Source organism: Callithrix jacchus, chromosome 6, assembly GCF_049354715.1.
Source record: "Callithrix jacchus isolate 240 chromosome 6, calJac240_pri, whole genome shotgun sequence".
NCBI classification, from domain to species: Eukaryota; Metazoa; Chordata; class Mammalia; order Primates; family Cebidae; genus Callithrix; species Callithrix jacchus.
In genome coordinates, this window is record NC_133507.1 from 47,153,086 (window position 1) to 47,172,312 (window position 19,227).

The window sequence follows — 19,227 nt, forward strand, 5'->3', positions numbered from 1 at the left end:
TGGGTTACACAAAGTAACTACTGTAATTCTATTGGGAATTAAATATTTAGTATCCCTTCTCTCTCAGACAGGTGATAATCCAAGTTTTCTAAGACTCAGTGAAGAAAATAGGAAAGTTGGAGATGGAACTTCAACAGAGAGACATTTCAATTTCTTTCAGAGAAAATGCTTAAATCTTAATATTATAACTTGGATAACACTTTAAACTGGATTCCACAGGCACATGTACTGATGTATTTTAATATACTCGTGTGTGTGTGTGTCTGTGTGTGTGTTTTGAGAGAGCATCTCACTGTTACCCTGGTTGAAATGGAGTGGCACAAGTACAGCTCACAGGGTACAAGTGATTCTCCCACTTTAGCCTCCCAAGTGGCTGGCAGTACAGGTGAACCACACCACATCCAGCTAATTTTTGCATTTTTTGTGAAGACAGCATTTCTCCATATTGCTCAGGCTGATCTTGAATTCCTGAGCTCAAGTAATCCACCCACCTTGGCCTTCCGAAGTGCTGGGATTAAAAGTGTGAGCCACCGTGCCTGGCTATACTACATATTTGAAAAATCTTTGGTTTACTATGTTGAAAAAAATTCTGCTTAAATATCAAGCTGTAACTTAGAAAAATTTATTCTGATTTTTGTGTCAGAGTCCTTAACAGAATGAATTTTGGTTCTCTGCAACTAGATGTTACTCCACTATGGAATTCCTCTTTCAGGTTGTTGAGAGGGCTCAAAATACTCATTTATAGATTCCAGCAGCATTTTAAACCTACTTGTTGCTATTTTTCAATCTCAAAACTAAACCAAAAAAAGAAGCTCCTATCAGTTGTGCTGCTCCAGGAAACACTCTTCTTGTGTTCTTTATGATTTCATACTATCAAGGTCAAATCCAAGATTGAAAAAAACGGTAAGAGTAGGTCATCTGTAACACAATGTAATTCCAACACAATTTCAGAATAAGTTACCTTGAGACTGTCCCACTACTTTTCCCAGATCCAGTGGAATTCATACTTCTCCCTTTCTGATGAAACTGTAGTCTTCTCTCTTTGGCCAAGATATTATTGCTATAAAAAAATCAGATTATATAAAACTTTATTTTCATTAATGGTCTTCATTTTTAAAAGGAATAGAACAAAAGAGCTACATACCAGTTTTCAATTTGAGCATCACTTTCATGGAGGTGGTTGGCTAGAAATAAAAACAATAAATGTTGAGCACAATTGTTAGTAGGACTATACCATGATACAATTATCAAAAAATCAAATTACCTACAATATTAAAATTAAATGCTTAACACATTAAACATTTATCTCGGTCCATTACATCTGCAGTATGAAAAGTGATATACAGACAGATAAGAACAGGGCCAGGAGCTTTTGAAGGGTTGTGTTGGCAACATAAAACTAACTACTCTCCTTAGCACTTAAAATAAAAAAATGTATAAGTAACCAATTAAATTTCTTTAACAGGTTAAAAATAAGTAATGAGGAAGTTATGTAGCATATATGTGGTGCTAATTATTACATTTAAAAGCTATTAATGAAGAATATCTTAAGAGGAAAACATGATTTAAGTGTGGCAATAGTATATGTCAATTTCGAATATGAATTTTTTAAGGTTATAACTGATTTTTCACGCATACAACTTGAAAACTACTTATTTCAACATAAATTTTCTTTTAAAAATTGCCTTTCAACTTTATAACAGAACTTTTAAGTTCTAAACAGATAAGTGTTAATGTTTAGAGTTAAATTTACATCAATTTAACCTTTAGAGACAAATATAAAGAAATTTAATTATAAACATATCTATTTCAGCATACTTCAATTGCTTTTCATTTCTGACCTGTAAAGTCATGATAATTTTGTTTCTTTGTATCTCCACCAGAAAGGTGCCTCACTCATAGCACTCAGTAATTGTTTAATTAATGGAAATAGCCTTGAAATAAATTTCGGTAAAACAACATAATAGCTTTACTCTTTTATAAGACTCCTTTTTAGGTTCTGGTTTCCAAAAAAATCATTCAATATTATCAAACTATCAAGGCAAATATCAAAAGTGCTAGTTACAATAATATTAAAGTACATTTTAATAAGGGATTGATAACATGTTCCATTGTACTGACTGGAAAGCAGTAACTTTAAGCTCTTTATAGAGTTTGAAAATGTACAAACAGAAATAATAAGAACTAATATATTCACGTTTCACAGTTTTAAATATTAGAAGTTTCTAAATAAGTAATTTACCTTACAGATGCATTTAAAAGAGCACAAAAACCAAGGCTATTAAATTCAATGTATAAATTCACTATTCATCAACTTATAAGTTTAAAGATTTTTTTAAATCCTTGCTTTTTTTAAAGAAAAAAGTACACATAAATAACCGAACTATTCAGCTATGAATAATCTATTCAGTTTGATCAATGAGCTACAAAATAGCTTTTAAAATGCCAATAATCTAAAATCTCTAATTTTATATATGATAAAGCTTTATTACAAATCTACTGGAAAATATTATATAACCTGTAAAAATATTTTAAATAGCACAACACACTTTTTAAAATCTAATGCTTTCTGGAATAAACACCAGCATCATTTCTAATAAAATTCTATTAACTCTGCTATTTTGTCTTTCTCCTTTAATCTTCTAAAAATCAGAAAAAAAGGGGAAAAGACAGGAGATACTTAAATACAAAGAGAAAGACAAGCTGCAGCTGTAAGTATGACATAAGTCTATTTTGCGCTAAAAATAAGCTTCAATTTCGTTTTCCCATGTATAAATATTTAAGTGTCCTTCCTTCTTCAGGACAATCATTCCCTCAGTTATATTACCATAGTTTGTTATAAACTGTTCCTTTAAGCATTTAGTCCAAGAAAGACAGATGAACACTTCACAATGGTTTTTCAGAGTCATCCCTACATGTATCCTACAGACTAAGACTAGTTACTAACATAGAGAGGTAATGTGAAATGTGCCTGAGCCATTTTCAAGACCTTTAGATTTAGCTTGAGGATCATAAACCTGAAAGCGTTGAACTTTCTCATTTTTTTAAATTTGAAAACTATACAAAAATACAGTTCTCCCAAACAAACATACCTTCAGCTCCCAATGACAAATCATCTTCAAAACTTCCTCCATTTCTCACAAGCACACCTGAAAGAAACATTTGAAAACTCATCCTGGTGTTCTTATCCCCCTGACTCTCATAGGAAAACACTGCTTTACTTAAAATAAATTCACCCAGCAAAATATCTCATACAGTAAAATGTTTCAGACTTGAATGTACTCAGACATTTTTCTGATCATATACCTTCAAGAAGCAGGTAAAAGCTTTTACTTTAACATAAAGAAACCACATTTCCAGCAACATAAAGTTCTCAGAAGCCAACCTACAGGCTGTTTCAAACTTAGATTTTTGAAGATGTTCAATTAGACTACATACCAAGAGTTTCATGGAAAACCAGATCCTGGAGCAAATATTCTTCTTACCCATCTTATATTAAGTCAGGAGCCGGATATTCCTGACACTGTAAATGCTTTTTATATGCCTTGCCTCTACCTGCACATGCTTGTTGTACTTTGAACTTCAGAATTCTGTTTTGAACAGGTGGTAAAATTTCAGGTGTGGCAATTTCAGTTAATGTAAGCAAAGAAATGCTGCTCTAAAGTTGACTCAACTTTTGTTCACTCAGTAAGTATTTTCCTTATATTTGCATAACATATTTTTATAATTAGTCTTTATAATATCTAACTGGACAATAAAGACGTAAGTTTCACCTTGTGAAAAGGCTAGGCAATTTGCTTAAACTCACTACTCTTTTACAGTTTATAACAAAGTTTCTCCCTTTGGCTTCTAGCTCAGAACAGCATATTTTACAACCACGAATATCACTTTCATAACTCATATATATACTTTTACCCAGAAGTAGATAAACTGACTGAAGTCTACAAAGAAGTAGAACTGTCATAAAGAACAGATTTAGAAAGGCAACCTTCTCTTACCCTTGAGTGTATTACTGCTTTGTTCATCCAGCGAGGCTCCCAAAGGTGTACTGAAACCATATAAACATACTAGCCTTAGTCTTGTGAAAGGCTGTCTGGAAAGTTGTCATTACACAGCCTTACTTAAAGAGTTCTAGCTAAATAAGCTTCTAATCACAGTTAAAACTCTCTCCCTAAAACAGACAAGGAATGCAAGTGGGTTACATAAGTAATATTCATTAACTAAGCAAATATCTATCATCAAGTCAGTTCAGCAGGAATGATTTAATTATGTCTGATGTGCCAATAATTAGGAGCAAGAATGGCAATGACAAATGATGTGAATTGGCATTTTTCTTTGCAAAAAAGAGACAGAATGACTGACAACAAAAGCATTAAGGAAATGTCTGTTGCTCTCAACCCCTTCCATCAAAAAAGAAAACACGATTAGAATAAAACAAATCTTCAGTCATAGATAACTTAAACTTAATAAAATTAAAGAGAATAGTTGGAAATGAAGCTCAACAGTTTCCTTAAACCTCATCTGTTAATCTATCACTAGCATTTCAAAGTATCACCTACTGCCTTCCTTACCCCAAGGACTATATTTTTCTTTATATAAACGCAGAGGCTTATGATTTGCTTTGTTTTCAAGCTAAAAAATACATATATTCTTCATTTTACTTTGAAAATTACTGAAAAGTTGACCTGAGAATCAACATTAAGATTAGCCATTGCTAAAATTTTTTCATTCTTGTAGTTCAAATACAGATGACAGAAATATCTTTTTTTCAAATACAAAAATAAACAATTTTCTCAAAACTAAGTTACAGTAAGAAACACATTGTTTTATTTCGGAAGGTCTGTTTTGTGATACAAACCTTTCTTCAGCAACAATTCATATCTGTTAAAAATTCATGAGACATGGGATCAATCATGAAAATATCAGTTTCAAAGAAACGTTACTAAAATGCTGATTAAATGTTAGAACTTTCCACAAGTACACCAGCAATGGCAGCTCTTTAAAAATTAGTGCTTTTGAAATGTAAAAGAAATCACAAGCGATTACCATAAATATATTAATAAAATCTTTAAGCTGATATTTGTATATATTTTAATAAAATTCTAATGAATGTCTTTAAGAAACCATTCTTCCCTGAAGGCTACTTTCTTAGATGTAAACATTGTTTTACTTTGTCCACAGATGTCTTTACTGGTCTATGCACTACAGAAAATGGCAAACAAGCAGAATAACAGAAATTCTCCTTCAAAAATAAGTATCTCACTTTTACATTTGCTCCCTTCCAAATTCTATTGAACTCTCTATCATTTCTTAATTGTTAATTCAATAAGTTTTTATTTAGTTCCCCTCCCCCAAATGGTTATCAAAATAAAGACTCCCCCTAAGAAAAGAAAACATGGTATCTTTATTCAGGATATGGATGGCACTAAAAAACAAAGACTATCTGAGAACTTATCAAGTGGGTAAAATACTATCTTCAAGTCATTTGCCCATAATAAACAAAATACACAGATGTCCAACTCTGAGAAGAAACTTGAGTTGTGATTTAAAATAAAAATACAGTTGCAACACATCCTAAGTCAAAGCTGTGATAATACAGCCAGCGTTAAAAGACTACTCGTTCTAGCTTTCCTGGATACAAATGAATGCCACTCTTGTGTAAATACGTGCAATTTTAAGAACAAGAAGGAAATCCATGAGAGAAAGAGCAGCAGACTACAGAATCTGCTCATATAAATCAGTATTGGCAACAAAACTTCAGAAATTGTCAGGGATTGACTGTGTCCTGGGGAAAGTCAACATCTGCCTACTGCATTTATCTCAAAAAAGATGCACTTATTAACTGTCTACTTGATACGATCTCTTACACAATTTTAAGTCCTATACATCATTAAAATACAGCATAATTATCTTGTTCCTAATTTTTAAAATTCTCTTGCATATGCACTTGAATTTAAACAAGAAACACTATAAATGTAATGCTAAGCCTATTTTAAGAAACCTAAAGTAAGCCAATACTGTATTTATGTAAAGACTCAGAGGGGAGGCTTTAAAAGACTTAAGTAAAAGTAACAAAACAACTTCTTAGACACATTTCTAAGAGGAAACTTGAAGGTAGTATTATCAGATCTCTCCCAAAAAGTCCTGAACATGTATATTTAAATTTCAAGCTTTTAAATTGTAGACTATTTTGGTATTTGACAATTAAATGAACCAGTAGTATATTAATACAATTTCCTGATCCATAGTTTGAGTGGAGTACCTAGTATCTAAGGTTTCTCTGAAAACCAGGATTGATTTACAGCTAGATTGTAAATATGGGGTCCAAGGACTTCAAGCAGTGTATTTGTCTCCGTGCATCTTTAAAGAGAAGTTATTCCATATATTTCACAATGTTTCAGAAGGGTCTATGACTCTTTCAATAAAGGGTAGGAGTTCTGTAATGAAAAGTGTTCAATAGGTTTCATTTGATTAATCAAAACAGGGCATTAATATCACGGTAGCCAATATTCTGTGATTAGAGGAGGCAAACTGGTATATATTAAGAATCACTTTCCACAACAAAACAAAACAAACGATCCTAACTCTAGCACTTGAAGAACATATTAAGAAAGCCTAAATTGAGAAGGCAAAAATATGCTCAACAGCAAACACCAACAAAAGTTTAAATGCTACATTCTTGATTAGCACATTTTGCTGTAGCCAGATTTACTTGCAATGTGATTCATCTCCTCTGTATTTTATCAAACATTTTTGTACCGGTTGCCAAAGCATGTAATTAAACAGATTTATGCAGTCTGAATGCTTTTAAGGTTCTATTCCCTAAGAATTCCAGTGCCATCTGACAATTCCAAGTTCAAGAAGTAAACTACAAGTACAAAGTTAGCTAGTTTTAATAGCTCTCCAAACAGAAATAAAATTAAAGCCCATTTAGTGTACTTAGGTTAATTAAACTCGTCTAAAACACATTTGAAAGGAATATGATTCCGTGCCAGTTGTACAGATGTCAAAACTAAAGCAAAATAAAATATCCTGTGAAATGTGAGAATTCTTTCAAATAAAAACAGAACAAACAATATGGCATGATTATCTGTTTTGGATTTCTGATCTCTGATGCTGACACCATGCGCGGGCAGCTGAAGTCCTAACTGTAAAGTCAAGACGGTCACCAAATAATCAGCGGTCACAGCACTTCCATTTCTAATCACTTAGAGGAGGAAGCTATCCGCCGGCTCACTTTCCGGTTTGTATCTTACAACGGTCGCCGGACCCACAGGGACGCGGCCCGAGTGGCTCTGTTCGAGCGTCCACTCTGAACGGATCTCCCCGGGTCGCGGGAGGCAGAGGGAGCACTCACCGGCAGTCCTTGAGCCATATCGCGATCTTCTCGTTGGGCACGTTTCCTGGAGGGGTAGAGCGAGGGGACAGCGCGTTATGGACCAGGAGCCCTCCGACGGCGGGGTCACCCTGGATCTCCCAAATAGGAAAATCTACCACAGCAAATGCAGCCTAAGCGACACGTCTCAGTGTCCCTTGGCAGAGAAATGGGATGACACCCAGTGGTCTCTGCTGACGCTGGGGACGCCTCGTCCAGCGCGCGCGTTTCAAGGTCGGAAGTATCCCCTCTCCCCTCGGCCTACAGTGCCCGAGGCTCTCCCAGAACGTGCGGCAGGAGCCAGGGCGCACGAGACTCTCTCCAGCCCGCCAGCCTACCCCCCGCAGCCCGGCGGGGCGCACTGACCTCTTCCCGCCGCTGCCGGCAGCTGCGCGCCGGGGAGGTCCTCCTCCTCGTCCTCGTCCTCGTCCTGCGTCGTCGCTTCTGTGGACAGATCCTCTGTCTCCGACGCTTGCCAGGAGCTGCGGCACTTGGCCCAGGCCTTCCTCCTGCGACTCGCCACTTGCCACTCCAGTTCCTCCTCCGCCTCCGCCGACCCGGTCAGGGGCCGGTCCATGGCCGCACGGGGGGCTCCGCTACCCCAGCCGGACCCTGCGCGAGACACGGCGGCGGCGGGGACCCCCGCCCTTGCTGTCAGCGCCCGGCCGGGCAGGGGGCCCCGGGGAGCAGAAGCGGGCGCCGAAGGAGGAGGAGGAGGAGGGGACAGGGAGGGAGGGAGGGAAGGAAGGGGAGGGAAGGGGCGGAGGGTCGGCGCTTCACATGAAGCCGGCCGGGCGCGGCGCGGGAGCGCGAGTGGCCCGAGGGAGCGCGGCTGGGAGCCGAGCGCCGGCACGGCCCCTGCTCCCCACCCCCAGCCTGAAGCTCCCAGGGCTGGCCGGCCGCTGCGCGTCTGCGCGCCTTCCCTCGGCGGCGGCCCACGCCCCCTTCCGGCCGGGCGCGCGCGGGGCGCGGCGCGGCGGGGCGGGGCGCGCCCCGCGCCGAGCCGAGCGGGCCAACCCGCTATTGCTGCCCGCGGAATGGGAGAGATTTGTTTGTTTGTTAATAATCTTTCCTTCTCTCAACTCCTCCTCCCTCACCCAAAAATAGAAAGAAAGTCGGAAGGCCAAGTCTCAAAAAACGCCCCCGCGAGAAAACAAGTGTGTGCTTCGGCGCCCTGAAACGTAGAGTTGGAAGAATCGCCTGAATGTAGACTATTTAGTGTCCAAGGAATTGGGGTAAGGACGGAAAGAGAGGTGCTTGATTGGTGTTGCCAAAATGTCAAAACTGCAAAAGACCAGGCTTCCTGGAGTGCTACTTTCACACTTAAAGTTATTTATCGTGGTTGTGTTATGAATGAAAATGAATTGTGAAAGGATAATTAAGCTGGAAATTTCGCATTGAGGTTGGACTTGCGTGAGGGAGAATAGAGGAAAGAATAATTGGGACTGTGTAGAGATAGTTGCTTGGATTTTGGTGAGACAGCATGCTACAACAAACAAATGATGTCAGGGTTCAAACTGTTTTTAAAGCCAGTTTCGACATCCCCTTTTCTTATGTTTAAATTCTCATTAGCAAAAAGCCTCAAATTCTATCCAAAATCGGACACAATGTGACAGGCATATCAAGCAACAATGTCTCCCTAGATGTTACCTCTAAACTGTACATCTAAGTAAGGCTTCCAATATTTTATTGTACTTGGCTATGAGCTGGAGAACGAATTGGAACACTTTTTAAAATATTAACCTGATTGTAAAGAATATTTTGTATAGACATAATATTTTAAGGAAGGAATTATTTTTTTATTTGAAGTTAAATTCAAGAGCATAGTAAAATTCCTAATGGAAGCTTTCGAATTACAAGGTTATTAAGTGCGTTGTCATTGATAGCTACCGGAAACCATAACTTTTGGAGAATTTGGAATGAAGAATGCTCTGAAGATGAAATAGTGCCTAGTTTTTGTCCAGGCATTTACACATAAGTCATAGACTACCAAAATAGCACTCTGATTTTCCTGCTTTCATTCTTTCCTATCTCCTTTCTAGTGCATTGCTCTAGATTTACAATTCCCAGGACATCCCTCTCTTGTCTGACCAAAATCAGCAACTTCTGATGGTTTATTAATATCCCTAAGATCAAATCCAAAATCCAGACTAGCTTTCCAGAACCATCAAAATATGCTGCTGAGGCTTAAATATGTATTGCCAAATTTCAGGGGAGTTAGAACAGTGATGCTAATACCTCTATGGCTTGAAATTTCACTACTAGCAAATCTTTTCTTTGAAACTATAGGACTTCTCAGCCTTCCAGGGTTCTGTAGCAGGATGCCACTAACAGTTTAATGGCTCTCCAAAATAGGCCAGAGTCTCGCTGCCTGTGTGGAAGATGAAAAAGAGTGAAGAAAGAAGCTACCTAGGAAGAGGCATTGAAAGGGCTGATCAAGTGCCACTAAATATGCTGCCTTCACAGTTTTATCCAGGGTTCTCAGGTATCCCACCCTGTCCCTCTCCTGCTCCCAGCTTCAATTCTATCATATCTAATCGCTGTTGCCTACTCTGTCTTTGCTTCTTAACTCCTTCCTGTTCTTTCTATCCAGTACCTTCATGACTTTCCAAATCTAGCTAAGCCAAAACTTTTTGACTCCACCATTCCACCACTTCTGATCACATCTGTCCCATAGGGACCTAACATACAACAGCATGTCTATGTCATTTATTTGAGGACTGAATTGTACAGTAAATAATATGGCCCTGGAAGGTATGTTTGGCTTACTAGCCAGATTGTAAACTGCGAGAGATGACAGAACATTCTTCAGCATTCTTCTTGCACCCCTTACACTTTTAAATGCTGATCCCACAAGAGATAATGAGTCTTCTTGAGATAGTTTCTGTTTTTTTATGTTCTTCAAAGAGCCACTTAAATTGATTTTTTATGTGCTTTATATTATTTCTATAATGCTTATATTTCATTTAGTTTTTCAGTTGTTTAAATACACTTTCAGAAGACAACAACAAATATCGTGACAGGCAATAATAAACTATAGTTTTAAAAAAGTCAAACAACCAGAGTCAAATAATAAGGGGGGAAAAATACCAGCAGGAGTCTCCAGTTGCTCAGATAAATGTATGTTTTCTTCTATGTGGCATTTTTTAAAGGACTATGTTAAGGGCATAGAAGTATAGAGAAGGAAACCCTTGAAATAGCATGCTATTGCCTTGAAAAGTAAGTCTTTTTTCATTGTTTTCTCAACTTTTACAGATTTTTTTAAATGCCCAAAGTATTTCATTTATTCTATAATGAATACTTCACATGAAGAAAGTCTACATGTTTGCTTCTTCAATGATTGTTTTCCAAGTACTATATTGTAGATCAACTGCAAATATACATTGCAAAGGGGTACAAAAAGAGTATTGTCTGAATCACTGATGCTTGCAAGGTGGAAAAAGAAATAAATTTACACTAAATGTGGATAACTCCATCCAGCATGACATAGTGGAAACAATGTGGTCTTTGGTGTTAGACTGAAGTTTGAAATGTTTCCCTCTTTTTCTAGGTGTATGGTGGCAAGACAGCTAATAACCCTGCGCCATGACTTTTCTCATCTTTGAAATAGCAATCATGATAACTACCTTCCCAAATTGATGTGAATCTCACATGAAATAATGTAGGTGCTCAGTATAGCTATTAGAATTATTATAAATCAATTTCATATGTGGGAATCTCATACTAGTAAATGGCATATATCATTATGCTTGTGCAGGTGTATTTTAAAATTGGCGTAAGTTCAGGAAAGGACAGAAAACATATACTTTGGTTAAATCAGGCAGTTTTATATGAAAAAGCTTAAATCATAAGGGAAACATTGTTGTTGGTTTAATTACTCTAGATATTTAAAATTATAAAACAAGATTTCCTATTGAGTAGGCTAAGCCATTTTGGTTCTATTTATGGTATTGTTTCTTCAATAATTTTTATATAATCAAAAACTTTATTTTGTGCATCAAAATCTTAATTATCTAGAATCTGATTAGAGAGTGGTAGAGGTGCAATTATTTCTTCAAATTCTTACCTTTTGTTAAGACAAAAGGGGGCTCAGAGGTATAAGGTAAGTAGAATTCCAGGTTAAATGAACAGAGTAGCATTTTATATTTTGATAGTATTGCCTGGATTAAAAAAAATTCTACGTAAAATAAGAATGGAAAACACTGCATATTATATCCCCTCCCCTTCCTCCAACCCAGCCCAGTCACAAGGAATGTTAAAGACTTGAGAAGTCTTCAAAACTTGTTTTTTTAAAAATTGTTTAATTTTTTAAACCCAATAGTTCTAAAATTCATTTCAACAGAACTCTTTTTGGCCCCTCAATGTATCCATTAACATTTCCAGGGATTTGCAACAGCATAAAAGAGAACAAAAGAAAAATATTAGTAATTAAGAGTAAACAAAAATTTTCAGAGATTTATTTACAAATCATGTAATTGAACTATGAGGAACGCTGGTTAGTCTGACTTAGATGGGGTCATTGATATATTCCTCTATTATTGAAGCCGTTATTAATTATTAGAGTATTTCTGACTATAGTATTTCTGGTTATTGTATCTTTTGTTAAAGCAATAAAATTGCATGTTTAAAGCCTATAAACGTTTCGATTGTTCTTAGAGTTCTTCCACATTAGCAAAACTCCAAGAATTTTTAGATTAGTTACTTTTCCTCATAAGGAAGCATTAATATGTAGAATAGTTCATTATTTTGATTTCTCTTATTTTCCCAAGTACATATAAGAAGGAGAAGCAGCTGTTAATACCACTAGAATTTTGCCTTGCAAGTTATTTATGCAATCTGGGAAATTATCAGTTTACATACTTTCTGATTTTGTGCATGTTAAAGGCTTGTCAGATTTTTCACGCATTCTTAGACCACCATTTATTCAGTTTGCCACATTACGCTAAATTTACTCTTTTCTCAGTGAAACCTTGTGGCCAGTTTGTTTTCTTTTTAGTGGCTCAATTCTCTGGTGTTTCTGAGCAACAGGTAAGAATGGCTCATCTATTCTTAATCAACAATGAAGTGAAGCAAGATTATGTAACAGAATAGACTATTTGGTCTGTTGCTCAAATTCATAAAACAACTCAAAGGAGGTTTTGAAATCCTTTTTACTGAACATAGTTACACATGAATTACAAACATTTTGCTTTCTATCTGTGAAGCCTAATTCTCAAGTTTGGATCAATCCTTTTACTTTTTCTTCTCAGCCCTGTCCTAAAATGTTGCTTTCAAAGTTATCTAATGTTTTGAATCATAAAAGCTTTTAAAAAGGTATATCTGTCCATATCAAATGCACAGTCTATACCCATGCCAGATGATATTAAGAATTTTTCTACAATACATTACTGAACAGGAGGATCTCATTATTGAGTTTCCCAGTGTTAGCACTGTCCTATTATGTAGTCAATTTCTCTTCGGTATTTAAGATTATATTCTAGATCTTTTGTTTATGTATATGATTAATTTCTCTTTGGATCCATTTGGAATTTAAAAAGAAATTACAGCTCACTCTGCATATATTTGGAATTATATATTTTCATATAAATCTCTCTTTCTATATTTTATGCAGACCAGGAAAATGAAGGTTCGTGACTAGATGAACCATCCATCTATCTAATACCGATGTATTTTTGAGAGCTTTAAATGGTACACACCTTATAACAGTCCTTTAGCACACACACACACACAACCTTTGAAAAAAAGAAATAAATGTGGTATGTGCCTGAACCTGAATAAATATAAACAGCACGGGCCTCTCCCAGCACGTTTCCCTTCTGTAATCTCCCTTCTGCAGCTCCTTTATGCCCATCTCAGGACAAATATAATCTGCATTCAGAACAGGACCGTTTACAAGTTGAATGGAGTTATTTTGGGTGAGTCATTGAAAACTCAGTACAAAACCTTTTCTCACTCACCAGAAATGCATTTTAAAAATAAAGCCAAAGCGAACAAGGCTTGGCAAGTTTGAGGGTGGACAAAATGGGGAGAGAACAGGTCTTCTGCCAGACTCAAATAGGATTCTGGTAAACCAGTTTTGGCTATTTCTTTACATTCAACTCCACCAAATCACATCACCAACTAAAAAATACTAGCTTAAGCAGGTAGGACTTCAAAACAAAGACACTTCATTTAACACTGTGATGGTAAGCAGATATATAAGAGCTTAGCAACAGTTTAAGCCCCCCTTTTTGTCTCTAATTCAGAAACTATAGAACATATATATTTAATAACCCCATTCTTTTTGTTAAATTAGTATTTGACTAATAGTGACTTTAGGCCATTAGAAAATGTTATATAAATGCAATATGCAATCCTTTCAAATTGCTTTTAAAACAGGTCTCAGAGTTAATCAAATAATAAAGTGCTAAAGGAGACAGAGCTATGGAGACAGAAAATAACAAGCTTGTTTTTAAGAAACTTTAAAAATTGAATTATTATAATTAATACAAGTCTATACCATGGCTTGTTGAATTTTAGATATTTAACATGCAGGTTATTACAGACTTATGTATCCATGTAGATTCTTATTTGTCTATGACTTATCCTGTATCCTGCGGATAACTTTCTAGCAGAAATACAAGTGATTACTTTTCTACAACCTGCTACAGATCAGTCGAGGCTCACATCTCATGAATGGAAAGAAACCTAGAATCATTAAGAAGAAATTCTTAAACATAATGGGAACATAGCATGCTTGCTATAAAATTTGGGAGTCATCAAATAATTTTACGTAGGTTGACCCAGCAGATTATTGTGAGCCAATTAACAGGTGCTATAGAGGGTCCTACAGTTAGAAGTGTTGCCTGTTTACAAATGGCCCACCCTGAAGTTGTGGGAACAAACCAGTTACTACTCATTCAATTATGCACATAATCTTGAACTCCCTTGCAAATGATCAGTTTCCATAAGGCAGGCTGACAATTGGTAAAGGGAATGAAAACTGTTTGAAAGTTAATGTGACTATGGAAGTACAGGGTCATAATAAACAAACAGATATTTCCTGCTATAATTAACAGCAAAGCAAGTACTCTGGTTTCCTACATTTTGGGGACTTTTTTCCCTTCCCTTTTCTTTTATGGTTAAGTAATTGTTTTTAAATTATAAAATAACAACTTATACAGCCTTCAAAAATTCTCTCACCAATCTAGGAATTATTTTATCTCATCTATTTTTATTTAATGTAATCTACATATGATCAAAAACTAAGGGGACTTAATATTTATTGATAGGAACTCAAAATTAAGAATTTCTCCATAATCTTGTTTCCAAACAAACTGAAAAATGAAGCAAGTTTTCATCAAAATTTCTTTGGGGCGAGTAAGTTTATTATAGCTGTTAGATAGCATATTTGGCTTGGATTACAGTAGTATTAAAGAACTAAAGCTTTGTGTATTAATAGACTGTTATTAAATAAAAGAACCACAGGGTAAAGGTCAGCACACAGGTTGTTTTTGCTTAATTGTTAAAGATCCCCTGAGCCAACTTCTTTCCAATTATTTTTAAACAAGCCAGCTCAAGTTGGCACCTTAAAATCCTTTAAATACTGTAATTACAATACTACTGATAATCAGTTTGGAGAAGTACTACTAGAAGAGCAGTTATTTCAGTGGAGCCAAGTAAATAACTGTGGTAGAAATGGATGTTTTTGAGCACTTCCATCATGTCAGATGTGGTATTTTCAGCTTGATTTACACTATGTCATTTAATAAAAAAACTATATGTGTTTGTATTATTCTCACTTTATGCATAAGGAAACTGAGCCTCTGAAAGGTTAAAGCTAGTAAGTGGCAGAGAAGAACCAGGACTTACTCTACCCCTAAAGCCCATTGCTCCTACCTCCCTTGTGCAACTGTCTCATAGTTCAAGCCCAGTGTTAGAGAAACATTAGCAGTCACTTAATCTCATCATAATGAAAGGATTCTTTACCTATAGCTGTTGGGCAGAGCGTCAGTGTGACCCATAAGTGAATGGAATCTTGGGAACAGGGTTGGCCTCCTACAACTCCATTTTATGGCCCCCTACAACTCCATTTTACAGGGAAGGAAAACTGAGCTTGAAAATTTAAGTAGCTTGCCTGAGGTCAGCCAACTAGTTAGTGAGAGAATTAGGAGCAAGAATCCATATCATCAATTCAGTGTGCTTCCCACTCCACCACACAATACTTTCTTTTTTTTTTTTTTTGAGACGGAGTTTCGCTCTTGTTACCCAGGCTGGAGCGCAATGGCGCGACCTCCACCTCCTGGGTTCAGGCAATTCTCCTGCCTCAGTCTCCTGAGTAGCTGGGATTACAGGCACATGCCACCATGCCCAGCTAATTTTTTGTATTTTTAGTAGAGATGGGGTTTCACCATGTTGACCAGGATGGTCTCAATCTCTTGACCTCGTGATCCACCCGCCTCAGCCTCCCAAAGTGCTGGGATTACAGGCTTGAGCCACAGTGCCCTGCCCAATACTTTCATCAGGAAGGTGTGGGCAGCAATTAGAGTCGTATGCCGCATAACAACGTCTTGGTCAATGATGGACCTCATATAATAGTGGTCCCTAAGATTATAATACGGAAGTTTAACTGTACCTTTTCAATGTTTACATATACAAATACTTGCCTCAAAGTTACTGTTGCCTACAGTATCCAGTAGAGTAACATACTGTACACGTTTGTAGCCTCAGAGCAATGGACTTTATCATCTAGGTTTGTATAAGAACCCCCTATGATTTTCACACAAAGACAAAATCGCCTAAGGATACATCTGCAGAACATATCCCAGTCACTAAATGATGCACGATTGTATAAAAATGTCAACACCTTAACGTGAACATACTAGTGTATATATATCATAAACGTTTCTCATATATATATATATTTTACAGAAACCTGATAAGAACAAAGACATTGCAGATAAAATGAATACATTTTAAAGTATTAATCTAGAAATAAATGACATTATAACCCAAAATCATTTATACCAAGCAGATACTCTCAGAATATGTGTAACAGTCACTCAAAATGTTTTTTAGGAGACTTATCTGTTGGTTTGTGATCAGGAAAATTCTGCTTAAATGCAAGTAGGACATGTCCCTACTTTCTCCTTAACAAATTAAAAGGAATTAGGAACCTAGTATACGCATTTTCACAAGGGTCCAAATCTAGCTATGAACTGATGGGATGCCAACATGAACATGGTTCTGCTCACTGGATATATGTCATTTATATTTTTCATTTTTCACTCATTCATTCAACAAATGTTCATTGGATATGCCAGATACTATGAAGCCTCTGTATTATGATAATGACCAAAACAGGCTTGTGCTGCCATTCCTTCCTACAATGGAAGCCTTTCTAGGTGCTCATCTCATTCTTCCTCCTCCTTTTCTTCCTTCTCTTCATTCCTTCACCTTTTTCCTTTCCTGTTACTTTCTTACTTTGCTTTTTCTCTTCCTAATATGAAACAGCTAGTTCGTGCTTTTTGTATTACCATAAATTATGTTCCAATCTTTACTGTGTAGCTCATATAGTAGAAGGAAAATATTGTGAGTAAAAATGTTCATTCTAGTCTTATTTATATAACAAAAATCAAAATAATAAGAAGTGTAGTTACATTATGATTTGGCTGCTCTATAAAATATTTTGTAGCCATTAAAAAATAAATTTTGCAGACAGCCTAGCAGTATAGTATGATATGTCAGCTTTTAAATATCATTTGAAAGATTCCTTCCTACTGTACTCTTTCCAGGCCCCTGACTACTCTAGTTAAATCACATGTGATGGCCTTTGGAGCAGCTGTGACCAGATTTTAAACCAGAAGAAACATCATTTTCTGCTAGACCTCAGATAGCCATTTTGAAGATGGTAGGGGTGAGGAGTGGCATGGTGTGGCTGTGGTTAAGGGAGGAGTGAACTAACTCTGACGTAGCCTATTATGCTGGTGCACACAGTGGAGATGTGGGTAAAATTTACCTCAGATTTTCCACACAGTACTATGCAATACCACAAGCCTTTATTCATAAGTTGGTTCTTTGAAAAATCTTCTACTTCATGTGGAGATACAGCCATTTAAGAGTCAAGTAGTCATCCTATTCCCCTCTGGGAATCTCTGGAAAGCACTGCACTAGACCTGCACCATTCCCATCAGATGATTACATCTGCCTTGAGATATGTATAGTGTTTTGTTTTTTGGTTTTTTTTTTTTTTTTTTTTTGAGTCGGAGTTTCACTCTGGTTACCCAGGCTGGAGTGCAATGGCGCGATCTCGGCTCACTGCAACCTCCGCCTCCTGGGTTCAGGCAATTCTCCTGCCTCATCCTCCTGAGTAGCTGGGATTACAGCCACGTGCCACCATGCCCAGCTAATTTTTTGTATTTTTAGTAGAGACAGGGTTTCACCATGTTGACCAGGATGGTCTCGATCTCTTGACCTCGTGATCCACCCGCCTTGGCCTCCCAAAGTGCTGGGATTACAGGCTTGAGCCACCGCGCCCGGCCAGTGTTTTTTAAATATGTGTAAAATGTCACCATGTATCTAAAGTTACATGCATTTCAGTAGCGAAAATGTATGTGTGAGATAAATTAAATCTAGGTTGTAGTCAGAAGGATGTTCCTTTCATATGAACAATTTATCTGAACAGCCCTACAAACATAAAGCCAAGACTTTTAAAACTGCTTTTATCTTAACAAGCCTTCTCAAATGCTCAAAAAATGGAAAAATAAAGATTTTAGCATCCAAGTTTCTTACCAGTATGCATTCATAACATTCCTCAGAGAAGCTGATACTTCAGGTCCAAAATTTATAGCTCTATCTAGCCACATTTGTGGAGAAGACTCAAGACTGGCGATAGAACCTCTATGAACCTGAGTATGTTATTCAGCTTGTGTTTTAGTCCTCTTAGGATAACATCCTATTCTCCACAAGAGAAAAAAGCCCAAGACTATAACATCTCTGCCCAGCCACATTCTTAGAAGACTTCCTTAAAGGGAACCATAATCAGAAAGTGAGGATTTCTGCTTCTCAACCTAAACTCTGGTCTTCTGAGGAAGCATCAACTGCCAGATATAAAACCTGGAGTTTTAAGATTTGATGTAGGAAATATTAAAACCATTTAACACTCTATGTTTAAGAAAAACAATATTCGGAACATTTTCCTAAAGGATAGTAATTCAGCTACTATTGTAACTATAAGAGGTGAGTGCCTTAATAGTATTAAATGATTTTCCAGGAGGTGGTTTTTACAAAAATTCTGTGATTTGTGCAATGGCATAAATCACATGATTCTGATTATCAACATGAGCCTGTTCTGATTATCAACATGAGCAAAGACATGAAATAAAATTACTGTCTCTAAGAAGGAATCTACCTGAATGTTGATGGTATGTCGCCCTGTATTCTCTTTAGGAGGACCTCAAGAGAAATTTCTTTTGACAATATTTATTCCAAGAATGAGCGAAATTCCCAGGACACTTTTTTTACATCACATGGATACTGGGTATTGGATAACAAAGTTTCTGTTTTCACACTGACTGCTGGAGAAATTGAGACCCAAATGTGGAGCTCACCTGTTGAGTAGGTCATCACGGTATGCATCTTAAGCCTTACTCACGTATCTTTTTTTATCCCCATCCTTGTTTTATTCTTTCTTCTTCCATTTTCTTCTTTTCTCAAAATAATATTTTGTTACATTTGATGTTCCTTTTTTTGCAACGTGACAAGGAATAGCTAAATAAAATATGAGAAAATGATGCTAAATTTTGTATTTACTGTACAAATGTGTATATTCATAGAGGAATGTTAGGAGAGAAGAGAACAAATACATTCTGTTG

At 36.7% G+C, this 19,227-nt stretch overlaps 1 protein-coding gene and 1 long non-coding RNA gene across 3 annotated transcripts in view; one reads left to right on the forward strand and one right to left on the reverse strand.

The window, feature by feature from the left end:
- The window catches only part of ITPRID2 (ITPR interacting domain containing 2), a 37,265-nt gene extending 28,978 nt beyond the window's left edge, over positions 1–8,287 (reverse strand). For both annotated transcript variants that reach the window (XM_008998601.5, XM_035304352.3), the window contains exons 1-6: positions 7,742–8,287; positions 7,358–7,403; positions 3,999–4,048; positions 3,093–3,149; positions 1,145–1,184; positions 962–1,060 (exon numbers count right to left, since the gene is read on the reverse strand). In XM_008998601.5, coding sequence (XP_008996849.3) covers positions 962–1,060; positions 1,145–1,184; positions 3,093–3,149; positions 3,999–4,048; positions 7,358–7,403; positions 7,742–7,952 — 503 coding nt within the window. In that variant the 5' untranslated portion in view covers positions 7,953–8,287. The remainder of the gene's footprint in view (positions 1–961; positions 1,061–1,144; positions 1,185–3,092; positions 3,150–3,998; positions 4,049–7,357; positions 7,404–7,741) is intronic.
- A 1,442-nt stretch (positions 8,288–9,729) lies between these two features.
- Positions 9,730–18,936, forward strand: LOC103793703 (uncharacterized). The gene is made up of 3 exons (XR_004744537.3): positions 9,730–9,860; positions 10,926–11,036; positions 18,803–18,936. It is a non-coding gene; the product is annotated as an uncharacterized LOC103793703 (long non-coding RNA).
- Positions 18,937–19,227: the final 291 nt, after the last annotated feature.